This window comes from Barbatula barbatula (assembly GCF_947034865.1).
Source record: "Barbatula barbatula genome assembly, chromosome: 12".
NCBI classification, from domain to species: Eukaryota; Metazoa; Chordata; class Actinopteri; order Cypriniformes; family Nemacheilidae; genus Barbatula; species Barbatula barbatula.
This window is the reverse complement of record NC_136775.1, coordinates 14964776-14977213: the sequence shown is the minus strand read 5'-3', so window position 1 is coordinate 14977213 and position 12438 is coordinate 14964776. Positions and strand designations below refer to the sequence as shown.

The following is a 12438-nucleotide window of genomic DNA, read 5'->3' as shown; positions in this document are numbered from 1 at the left end:
CTGTGGAACCCCCCAAGAAATAGTCGCGGACGCTGAGACATACTTTCCATTTTAACAGAGCATGTCCTGTCATACAAATAAGAGGAAAACCACTTAAGGGCTACACCATTAATCCCTCCATAATATCAGAGTCGATCTATTAAAGTTTGATGATCTAGAGTATCAAAAGTATATAAGTTATAAGTCTCTTTTACCAATAAGCACAAATCAATAGAATGTCAAATCATGTGCATAGTTTATTCAGCTTCATAGCTTCATCTAAGAAGTATTTCCACAGAGGTTTGATAAGTGCCTAGGCCTATTCATAGACATCTAATCTCTCCCCAAATAACTAGCGTCTTCCTGATGCCAGCAAGATGTTGAAAATTCCCCTGAAACAACACGACTGACTGTGAAGGAGAACCCTCGGAATGTAGTCGCGAATGGACTCATGTTCGCAAGGTGGGATCAGCTCATGAGAGTACAAAGACCGGCTGGAGATTGCTAAATTCTGTTTAATTAAGTTAAAATCCTCAACGGCATTTCCACAATGAGAGCATTTGCTTATGGATGCCAGATTGCAAAAGAAATCACCCACTGGCAAAAAATTTATACTTTTTTAACCTTTCATCCCAGTTTGGGGATCTGAACTCCTGTCATCTGGCGACCGCAAACATGAACTGTAATATTTGTCTTCTATTTTTTTCTACAAAGACAAAAATTCAGTCTCATCATTTTCGTGAACAATGCGTGCTGATACAGTCTTAGTTGTCGTTTAATGGCCTAACTTTTACATTTACATTTAGTCATTTAGCGACTTACAAAGAGTTCAGGGAGCAATATGCGATATACTTTTAGTCTTTTAGTCTAGTCATCGTATCGTCTTCGTCCTGGGAAATTAGTCATTGACGAATATATATATATAAATATTTCATTATTTTCGTTAACGAAATTAACACTACACCATTGACTACCATAGTACAAATAATCAATTAAAGGGGTCATATGACAGGGCTAAAAGTATTATTATCGTTTGTTTTAGATGCAATGTGTATACACGATTTAAGGTTAAAAAACGCTGTATTTTCCACATACCGTGCATGTTTGTATCTCCTCTTTGCCCCGACTCTGAAACGCACTGATTTTTTAGGAAGCTCTTCGCTCTGAAAAGTGTGCTATTAACCAGTGAGTAGTGATTGGTTGAATACTGCAAGCATGTGACGGAAATGTAACGCCTCCTACCATATTTGGAACATCTGGTTCCTCTTCAATTGTACTGACAGGTATGCCCACCTTACTTGCGTATACATTCGGGCGTACCATTTAATGGTAGTCAAATGGTGCCCCAGAAATCTCAGTTGCTTACATTCTTCCAAATATCTTTGTGCCTAACAAAACATATAAATGTATAAAGATTTGGAAAATCTTGAGGGTGAGACAGGGGCAGTCCCCTCAAATGGAGAACAAAGGCTCTTGGTTGACTACTTCAAACAATGCATGGTGGTAAAGTAGCAAGGCCACTCCAAATCCTGGAGTTTCACCAACACTTAATCCAATCAACATGACTTTCTTACTCAAGCCCTTTCACACAGAGATCCTGGAAAATACACTGAAATGTTTTCATTCACACTGCTAGTGATTTTCTGGAATCTGTGCTTGCGTTCACACACATCCCGTAAAAGACATGTGGCGCCACATATTGCCTTGTAATGTTATGTAAAACCATTTTGTAGTGAAAATTGTTCACGGTGAAAGATGTTTCCTTGCAGTGTTTTAGGTGGCTAAATAGCGCAATTTGTTTTTATTACTGCCTTCCTTTATTAAGTGCCGAATAGACCTAAATAATCGTTTTTATAATTTGTTAATATTCTGTAGCATATATTGTTGCTTTTGCAAATGACAAAAACTTTTTTAAATATGTTTTATTGGTAAATCCAGAACAATGAAGAGGCATGAGGCACAAGAATGCAAGGTAGACTGTAGCCGAATGAGATTAAGCTAAATATGAGATATGTAATATGAAAACAAATAAAAGCTAATTGTTCAGGCTTGTTCGGTGCAAATGTACACGACGCTATTCTCGCATCTGACCATAAATTTGGTGATTGTGACTAATAGCTTCATAGACAAATAGTAGGCCTATTTTTTTGTATTCGATTTACATAAGAACAAAAATGACTTGCTTAACTATATTTTCATAGCCAAATTATTTACGATTTATTATAGATGTGTGGATTTTACGGCATTGTTTCTGCCTTTTGTTCACACAGAGCGCTTTCCAGCACTGATCCTGTTAATGTTATTAGGTCCCTTTTACGGAATCACTTTTCGGATCAATCCGGGATGCGTTTGCGTTCACACAGAAGGCACAGATTGCAATTTTTGGGCAATTTTCTGGTTCTGGGGTATCAGACTAAATAAAGAATAAAGAAGAGTTCGCTCATAACCTTTGAATGAGTCATGAGCAAATGGCCACCAAACCATACAATGGAGTAAAACATAAAGAGCCATCACATGTAATGTTGCTGTGTTCCTCCTAAATACCAATTGCAAAGTATTTCACATTAATAGTTAATAGAGGCATTCAGACAGCAGTCGGCTTCAAACAATATGCTTTTGTTCCTATAATTTGCACATTCCTATAATCTACATACTGTACCTACATCAACAATGTTATGATAATAGCAGTTAGTCTATGATTACGACAGAAAGATACTGGATTTGAACTGTGACCAGCGTGCAAAATATTTATAATTTATCGGCTATAATATATCGGCCAACATTTTATTATAGGCTGATACAATAACATAAAAAATGACCGTTTATCGGCCGATACCAATATGGCCGATATTTATTGTGCATCCCTTGTTGGAATAAGCTGCAAAGTGGACAAGACCTCAACAAAGAGAAAAAGATGCGTTAAATCGTGGAAATTGCTTCCTTTCTACAGCACATGAAAGGCAGTAATGGAATATAACTGATGACACTATAGGAAAGTTGAGCTGAAGTATTGACATCAGCAATCTACAATGCAGACATTATGACCTGCCATAATGAGACCGTGTCATTAAGTAAACACTTAAAAAAAATGTTAAAGATATCAGGTTATGGCACGACAGAGATGAATGCTTTCTAAAGCTCTGAATAAACAACATACAAATACGGTGAAACCACAACCTTGTTTGAGAGAGAACTGTGCCTTTCCACCTAGCTGTAACCTCACCTGTTTGGGTTTAGAAATCACATATTTTATGGATGAGAGAGGTAGACGGAAGACAACACCTTTCAGTGTGCTTGAGCTCCAACATCTGCTTTCAAAGGTTTACCTGCCAATGTGTGTGTCTATCTAGCTATGTACAATCTCCTTCTAAATCCGCAATTTCCTAAACACAGTTGGGACCGCAGAGAACATCTAATACGAAACAAATCATAATACAGAATAACATTTAATGAAATGTAACATTTTACGGGAAAATTACAAGGCACTATATGCAGGGCTGTACAGTGCGACATATACAGTATGTATGTATGTATCTCACTATAAGAGGACATGAACACATGAACTTCATCCACAGAGTCGATCTAAGTTTATTTTACATGCGTTTTACTGTTTGAGTGAAGCTGTCGTTTTATAAAAGTTTGATTTACTTAAATTTACTTTAATTTTATAAACTGTAGTAAAGACTACAGAATACTTTAATATTAACTATAGTAAGGTTAAAAAATACTATAGTACACAAGAATTTCACTAATAATTACTACATAATAATTACTATAGTATACTACAGTTTGGTTAAACATCAGTATAGGGGGTAATTCTCAATATGACTAGTTGTTATTAACATGCTTATTGTTGGCACATTGGCTGTTTATTATTACTTAGAAATCACATATTCTGCATGACCATATTCTACATCCCTTATCCTACCCAATGCCTAAACCTAACTACTACCTTACTAACTATAAATAAGTAACAAATGAAGAGTTTATTGAGGAAAATGTCATAATTAATGGTTTGTTAATAGCCAGAATTGCCCACATACTGAAGTGTGACCTACAGTTTTTTTATGGACAAATGTATTTACTATTGTATAGCAAAACATTACAAATACAGAAATACGAATTTGGGAAAAACAAAAATGATATGGCCCTAATTTATCCATCTGTATGTAACATTAATGTCCTTTGTCATTTACCTGCCTATTTATGTGATGAACTACACTTTTTATACTTGTGATACAACTATTACAAAACTTTGAACCTCTGTAGCACTGGTGCTGTGTTAAAAAAACGTACAGCCCTGACTTAATGTTATCAAGTACTTAATTTGAACGACATTTAGACAAATCTTCTATTTTTAAGTTCTTGAGATGTTTCAGAGGAGTACAGAGCATATCACAAAATGTACAATCCTCAACAGAGAGACCAATCATTATTTGTAACCGTTCAATACGTATTCAACTAAAGATAATCTAAAACTATGCAGGAGTATACAGGTTTTATCGAACAATGTCCTTTATACTAAGAGCTGCTGACCTGAGAGCTGAGAGCTTGGTTGCACAGTGAGACTGTGAGAAGCTGTAGGAAGCACATAGAGAATCGAAGAAAGTGCACCATAACGGCACCATAATACAATATTTATGGAAAAGGAAATTACAGCCTCTAATGCACACTTTAGGGTTCCCCACACACTGGGATATACTGTATATAGCTCTGGAATGTCTTCTAGGGACTCTTTTCATAGGAAAGGCTGGTGAAAACATCTCATCTTCTGGTTACTGCAGCAGAACTAGTAACACTGTAAAGTGTAAACCGTTGAATTTCGAAAAGCATTCAGAAATGTACAGTCCTTTTGGTTGCATGTGACTTTTCTGTGCTTTCTGTCATTCTTTCATGTTATAATGACCCGATGTTGTTGAAGACATCTGCACCCTGTCAGATGCACCTACATTCTGGACTCTTAAAAGCAAATCCCTTTTCACACTTCACGGCCAAAATCACAGATATTCAAGCTACGCTGAACACAACAAACATGACACCCGGTGGCTTGTTACATTCAATCATGTTTTGAAACACTGACACCCGCTGAGAATTTACAAATACAATCACTCTGACTCAGCATAAACTGTGATGTATAAATCAATAAAATATTATGTTTTCCTCATGCATTGAATATCACATTCAGCAATGGCATGAAATGACCATCATGTTCAGCAATTCTGTTATCAGAATTACATTGTATTGTATGTTGTCGTGCCTGGAGCTCTGTGGAGAGAGAGAGAGAGAGAGAGAGAGAGAGAGAGAGAGAGAGAGAGAGAGAGAGAGAGAGAGATGGGGGATTCATCCTCCTCATAGCTCCTACACTCAATGATAATGGTAAAGGAGATAATAGTCAGTCCACCTCCAATATAGCATAGCCTACAGTTAAAATATATACAAAAGTTGGCAGATCCCTGTTGGAATACTGTGACAGCAACTATATTTACATGAATGCATTTGAGCAGATGCATTTATCCAAAGTGATCTAAGAATATGCGATTTTTAATACGGGAACGTAATGCTCAAAAAAGTGAGCTACAGTTTGCCAATAAATAAAATATTGAAGTTCATTAGCACAGTACTGGACTTGACCAGATCTGTACATATATAAAAAAACACATTTCTTCACAATCTGTTACCATGGTGACAGGGAAACGACCAAATAATATGGATACAGTGCATTTTGTCACATTCTGATCATGTTTAGCACACGTTGTCAGACCTTATCAACTTTACTACAAAGTTTATATCTACTTCAAAGTGTATAAATAGCCCTTAGACGTCTCATACGTGTAAGATGCTCTTGCGCTTTATTGTGGACAAAGTGAAGAAGTTATAGAGGACTTCTCATTTTAAAGGGAAGTTTGCGGGCTCAAATGACATGCGTCGCTTACGACTCCAGGCAAGCGCAACATAGTTTCCTATATGTGATATTATAGCTCTAAGTCTCGACTTGATAGTTATATTACTGCCAATCGTGCATGGGCATGTTTTCGGATTGCAAGGCACGCATGACCAATGCAAATGTCGAAAATCGTTAGAAAAAGCGCTGAGCAGTTCATAACAGCGTTAAGCTGCCAAGTTTTTTACACTTACCTTTTAAACTCGGTGTTATCGACACTTCCGGGGCACAAAAAATTGCAAACTTTAAAACCGCGAAATAAATCCGCGGGGCGTCTTGTCGACAGCAGACCGTACTGACAGAAAAACTACCAGCAAATAATGTAGATGTGTATCTTCTTTTGTGAAGATTGTTAACATAACAGAACTTATTGACGAAACAAAAACTCGGTATGCAATTCAATATCGAAACAAGCAGCACAGAAATAAACCGTTAAATTTTCCGATAACGACGCGTTTCGGAGCCGAATCACAGATGCATCAGAGTATGCGCAGCCTTCGCCTCGTGCACTCTACGAAACAGTACTGATGATGGGCGCGTGGGTTCCGCGAGCGGAGCACGGAGGCAACTGAAAGTGATCTCAACCAATCAGCGGCGGAATTACCATCTACGTCATTTCATGCAGGCGTTCAAGCACCTTTTCCGTGACGTTTCCACATCAGTGAGTTTTAGCCCTAAGCGACTAGCTTTCTCTTAAAATATTTACACGGCGGCCCAAGAATTCTTAGTAGTGATCACTCGACTTTACTTAACTATTATCAGAGTATCTTTAGGCTATATACTGTGCATTTGGACATCTCCACGGACAAAGGTGTCTCAAACTAACCTGCTGTTGTGGGTGTTGTAAACTGTGCACGCAAAAGCAAACTGTTTTGTAATTAAATATAAAATTAATATTGCCTTCATTACTCGTAGCAGCAATTTCAACTCAGGCACAATTTGTGGTCAAGTTGTCACCATGACAACGCCAATAAGACGTGCACAACCCTTTAGATAAAATGAACCGCGAGATAATTAAACCAAATAATTGTACATTCAAGAGTGCTCAGGGCCAATAAAACCAATTTAGTTTGATGACAGAAACACGAGTCACAACAAACAGAAGGCTGCACGATCTTTTATCGCTGTGGATGAGAAAGTCGAAACAGTGGAGGGCATATAGTGTATTATGAGGGGTGTCCAACAAGTAGTGCTTATTTTTAGCACATTCCAGGGGTATTACACACGCACGCACGCACACACTGACACACACACTGACACACTGGGAGTGCTTGTGTGTGGACACAGTATTCATTCATATGAAGTGGGATAGTGCATGACTGTACTGGAGGCGTGTGGACTGTCACCACATTGTAGATGCAAGCAACCATGGAATTCCTCTTCAGTTGTTTCCAACGTACGTCCAAACATTTTGATGAAATATGATCAATATTAATCAATATCAATATTATCCATAAAGGCTGTATATTCACATACACAATGTACATTTAGAGCACATCGGATGGCACTGCGTTTTAAGAACATACGGTTTTAAATAAAAATTCAAGTTAACGCAATACCAGTATACTTAAAGAAAGACAAGACCTCCATCTGGTGGTCAGGTTCGTCGATGCAATGCGCTTGCCTGAGAAATTACGATGACGAGCAGAAATCTTTCTTCGCCGTCACCTTGGAGACGACTGACGAATAGTGTGTATGAGATGACTTCAGAGTATAATAACTTTACAAATGTATATTAAACACAATTAAACATGTAAAAAACTTGCAATAAAAGCTTGTGTCTGGTGGTCTGAACCCAGAAGAGGTCAAGTTTCATATTTACATAAAGGTTTGTTTAGCCCCTTTTCATTTAAACTATATATACATTTAAGATATGAGAAATTCAGTCTGAATATTCAGTAAAATGTCTGACTATCCCATAAAAGCCAGTTGGCAATACACAGCCTTAATAGTTGCTAAATAACAAACCACTGGAATGCAATAACTGTTATGCTTAACATCAATAACACAAGTTTGTTATTAATACAGAATATGAATGCAAGAGTTAAAGCTTTAAGTGAGCCATGCTTCACTGATGGTATCATACATGACATGCTAATGTATGACTAGTGACAACGGAAAAGAAAAACATTTAAGCGTGGTAGGCCTACACTGACCTGAGAAGGTCACCCTTTTAAAAGCACAAAAAAGAATTGAGTTCTTTTACTATTCTATCCAACAATGACTGAAAAACAGATTGCAGGCATTCTTCGGCTCTGTATGCAGAGGTGGCACAGACATTGGGAGAATCAAAAGATGTGTGTACCCAAACGCTCAAGGACAACCAGTGGGCCGACACACACTGCTGCGGTGAGACATGCTTTTCACTAGCGTGAAAGAGGTTCAGAGGGAGCAGAAATGAATGGCAAATTGTTCTTGGTGTAGCTGAGGCCATCCTAGCACCTTCCAATAGAAAATGACTCAGAATTTCACTGTGCACTGGCTGCATCTGCAGGGCTACAGATACATGGTTTGTTTATATGTTGGGAAGAGGGACATACACTTATTGTGCAAGACACAAAGCAAAAAATAAACCCTTTTTTAAGTTTGACGTTTTTATTCACAACAGTGCTGACAATTTTACAATAGCAATGTCCTGAAGACGTTTTAATGATGATGGGTAGATGGTGATGACGGGACTTAGACATCTCATTGTTTTTAGAAGTTGCATTCAAAATCCAACAGGCCTTATGAGATTTTACTTTTACAGATTTGATATCAACATTTGTAATTTGATAAGAATTGCACACCCTCCACAAACACACACAATTGCATAACCCTCCTGTTATATCTCTGTTCACATCAGTTATGGAAATAATTTGAGTTGAAACCACAGAAAATATGTTTTCTCCCGGTGTAATGATTGTCACGCAAGTCAACTTCTGTGTCCTTGACAGACTGACGGAAGCGCCGATGAGCTTCACTTTTCCCGAAGGAGTCCTGGAGCTCAAGCAGGGTGGAGCGTGGTTGAAGATCAGTCTTTGCTACTTTAAAGCTTCTGGGCTGGAGGCCTTTTGATAAATATTGATTCCTTTTCTCAAGCTGTGATTCCATTGTTTGAATATTTTCATCAAAAGACCTGCAATCTGTAGATGGAGTGTCTCTAAATGTCAGATCAGACCTCTCAGAACGTCTGGACATGCTTCTAAACCCAGGAACCGATCTAGTATCCTCATAGCTTTGATTTGATTCTGTTTTGTATGCCTCTGACTCTGAACTATGTGGCACATGATCTTTGCATTGAGCACTTTTCTGTGCAGTCACGGGCGGGTCCAAGCCCAGATCAGAGGTGGCAGGAGGAGATCGAAGCGGAGCAAGGCTTTTCATTGGATGTAGGTTTTGAAGAACTCTGGCCTTGCGTCCTTTAAGTGGTCGAGAAGGAATGAAAGTAGGAAAGGATCGTTCCCGCTGTAATATTTAACACACATAGTGATAAATCCTGCACTGCAGTTATAATGGTTCACAAATATTTTAATAAAATACTATTTACAAATTTGCATAAAACATTTATTAGGCAAATAACAAACTGAATAACTAAGTAAGTAGTGCTCATTAATAACCCAAAACTTTTAATATTTCATATAGCCTCTTTTGGCCTTGATAACTGCTTGCATTGTCTTGAACAGTCTTTGTTGTTATTGGCTTTAACTGGGTATATAGTTAAAACTAAGAATAAAGTTAGGAATTGAATAAGAATTTTTCTTGTAAAACTATGAATTTGAAAATGCATAAATCAAAACAATAGTTATATTTTAGCATTAGTAATGCTTCAGTGACTAAAGATCTTGAACTAACTGGCCGGTTATCCAGTACAGAAAGATTAAAAAAAATATTTTGGTAATCACCGAAACGCAGACCTTACATGGTGGTTTAATAAAACAATAATAATAAAGGGATGAGTATTAACAAAGAAGTTAGTAACAGCTGCACATCTGCCGATGTAGCTCTGACACTAAATGTTAAGATTTTAACTAAGTCATACCAGCTGCGTTGTAAGAGGGTTCATTTCTCCAGTAATCACGGCAATTGTCTTTTCATGGAAATCGTCCAGTTTAATGGGGTTGCTGGGCCCAGTGCCTGGATCAGAGCATGTGTTGCTTTAGCAAAATATTTGTCCTATAATTAACATTTCTTCCTAAACATTCAACAGCAAATTTTAATAAATGATTTCAGTAATAAACCTTCAGACAATTATGACAGATAAAAAATATTACATGCGGAAACTTCAAAGAATTAAAGAATTACCTGAAGAAAACATATAATAAAAGAATAAGAAAAATAATCAACAAAAATGAACTCATCCTTTGCTGTATTGTACAGTACCTGTGTAGTGTAGCTGGTATGAGGTGAGCCACTGTGCTTTCTCCAGGTTTCGTAACATGTTAACATTGCGCTCAGACAAGGTGGTATTCCAGTTACGCAAAGAGACATTTGGGCACACCGTCTTCACAGGCTTAGGGTACAACACATGGGCATCTCCTTTTAATGGCTTAGTACATTAAATAACCAGGACATGAGAACAGAACTGAGCTGACCGCAAAACCTTATGTCTCTCAATAAATATATCTGAAAGTTCTGAATGTTTAGAACAATTACTTTTATTTTATGCAACTCACATTCCGGAAACCACATTGCCCAGGGTAGACCATTCCTTCTCTTTTGGTTGCCATGGGAACATCAAGTATCTCATGACGATATGGACTGCCTGCATTTGAAGAAGAGAAAATGTGTTAAAACAATATTAAAACAAGCAACTCACAGGCAATACAACCTCTGATCTAAGACAAGGATGTCATGCTCCTTTTGTTTTTAGGATTAAACTTGACTTGCAAACTGCCTTGCTTTAAGTGGGGAATTTTGAAGGCACACATCACATAATGTGTTTTCTCTAACCTTTAGTCTTGTGGAGAACGGTAACAGCAGGAGCACTAGAGGGCAGCAGTGGGTTCAGGGGCATTGTAGAAGCAGCTCTCACTCCTGCATGAGGGTCATCAGGAGACTCATAACATGGAAACATTGCATATCGTTGGATGTGGGACTGGTACGGATGTTCCTGCGGAACGGCGGCTTTAATCATCCACTCACTGCAGGGACACACATAGATTATGAGTCTTTGGATTTTCAAAACTGCATACCCTTCTTTGCTACTCTCTTCTAATTCCATTCAGTTTCCTAAAAGCATAAAAGAAGGATGGCAAGGAATGCTGTATGTGTGCCTCTCTATGGGGTGACGCAGAAAAGGCTACTCTAGTACACACTTTATGCACACTGTAAAACATAAAAAACCGTAGACTGAGGCAAATGCATGTACAAGCACAAAATTAAAAATAAATCATATATTTAAGATTTAAATTAGAAATCTACATACAGAATTGTATAGATTATTTTACCTCATGTCGATGTCTGTAGGTTTTGGAAGCCTTGAAAGAAAAAACATAAGAAAGTAAAAAAAACCTGATATGAAATAGTTGAAGTAATAGTTTTTTCTTTAATAGGTTTTCACTCATTTAAGTATCAAAACTCTCACTCAAAAATGACAATTCTGACATCGTTTGCTCACCCTCTTGTTATTTCAAACATGTATGACTTTCTTTCTTTTGCGCAGCACCAAATTTAAGAAAGGTGGTGACTGAACAGCGCCAGCACCCGTTGACTTGTGGAATCACAACCGATGGAACTGAATGGATGCCTTCGCTGTTCGGTTAACAAATTATTATCTTTTACAAAAAAAGTCGTACAGAAATGACAAAGGCAAAGTAAATGATAAAGGAATTTACATTTTTGGGCGAACTATCACTTTTATGATGTTGTTTGTCAAATTCGAGTGATTTGTGTTTCCTTTGATAAAAGACACATTTTTCTTTCAACAACAGTAATGACGATACATGTCAAAAATGGATTTTCATGCGCATTTCTGTAGAGAAAGTAGAGTTAATATCAGTGTTAAATTTTAAAGTTAAGTGTTTAAAAGTGAAACCTTACAGCTGGTCATTGATGCGGAGATTACTCTTCTTGGTTGGGGTTAGCTCATAATATTGCTGGATGGTGACAGACCTGGATTGACAAACATAAAAAGTTGGACTTTTTAAAGGGCATTTTAATAGACATTATTATCGAATTTTTACTATATAGTTCTCTTTTTTTCAAAAATAGGTTTACAAATGTTGCCATATACTCACTCAGGTAATACTGCCCCTCCAAAGCTGAAGTGTTGGTGTCCCTTAATGACTGCTGGGATTCTTTCCCTCTCAAAACTGGAAGCCATCCTTTTGGCAATGTGAACACCGAGGCGTTTCTGCCGGAATACGGCGTGTTTATTTCAATTAGTTTCCAATAGAAACGCCGCGTTTCCCCAAGCGGGCGTTCGACCGGACGCTCAGAGATGAAGAATGCAGAACACTCAGCCTGCAGCGGGCATTTTCAGGCAAGCACCGTTTTCACCGCCCACTTCTGTTGGCTTCATTCTTTTAGAAGGGTCC

General features: G+C 37.7%; 2 protein-coding genes across 7 annotated transcripts in view; both read right to left on the bottom strand.

The window, feature by feature from the left end:
* Positions 1-6452, bottom strand: part of osbpl3b (oxysterol binding protein-like 3b) — a 47421-nt gene extending 40969 nt beyond the window's left edge. For 3 of the 6 annotated variants that reach the window (XM_079469633.1, XM_079469635.1, XM_079469638.1), the window contains exon 1: positions 6115-6452. The gene's annotated coding sequence lies outside the window, so the exon portion shown is untranslated. The remainder of the gene's footprint in view (positions 1-6114) is intronic. The other 3 variants (XM_079469636.1, XM_079469637.1, XM_079469634.1) reach the window with 2 other exon arrangements.
* Positions 6453-10184: 3732 nt separating this feature from the next.
* Positions 10185-12224, bottom strand: spmip4 (sperm microtubule inner protein 4; the record flags this gene model as incomplete). The annotated part of the gene is made up of 7 exons (XM_079469021.1): positions 10185-10204; positions 10283-10412; positions 10576-10664; positions 10853-11043; positions 11350-11379; positions 11942-12013; positions 12139-12224. 7 exons carry the CDS (start codon positions 12222-12224, stop codon positions 10185-10187), a joined length of 618 nt encoding a protein of 205 aa, XP_079325147.1.
* Between the last annotated feature and the right edge of the window lie 214 nt (positions 12225-12438).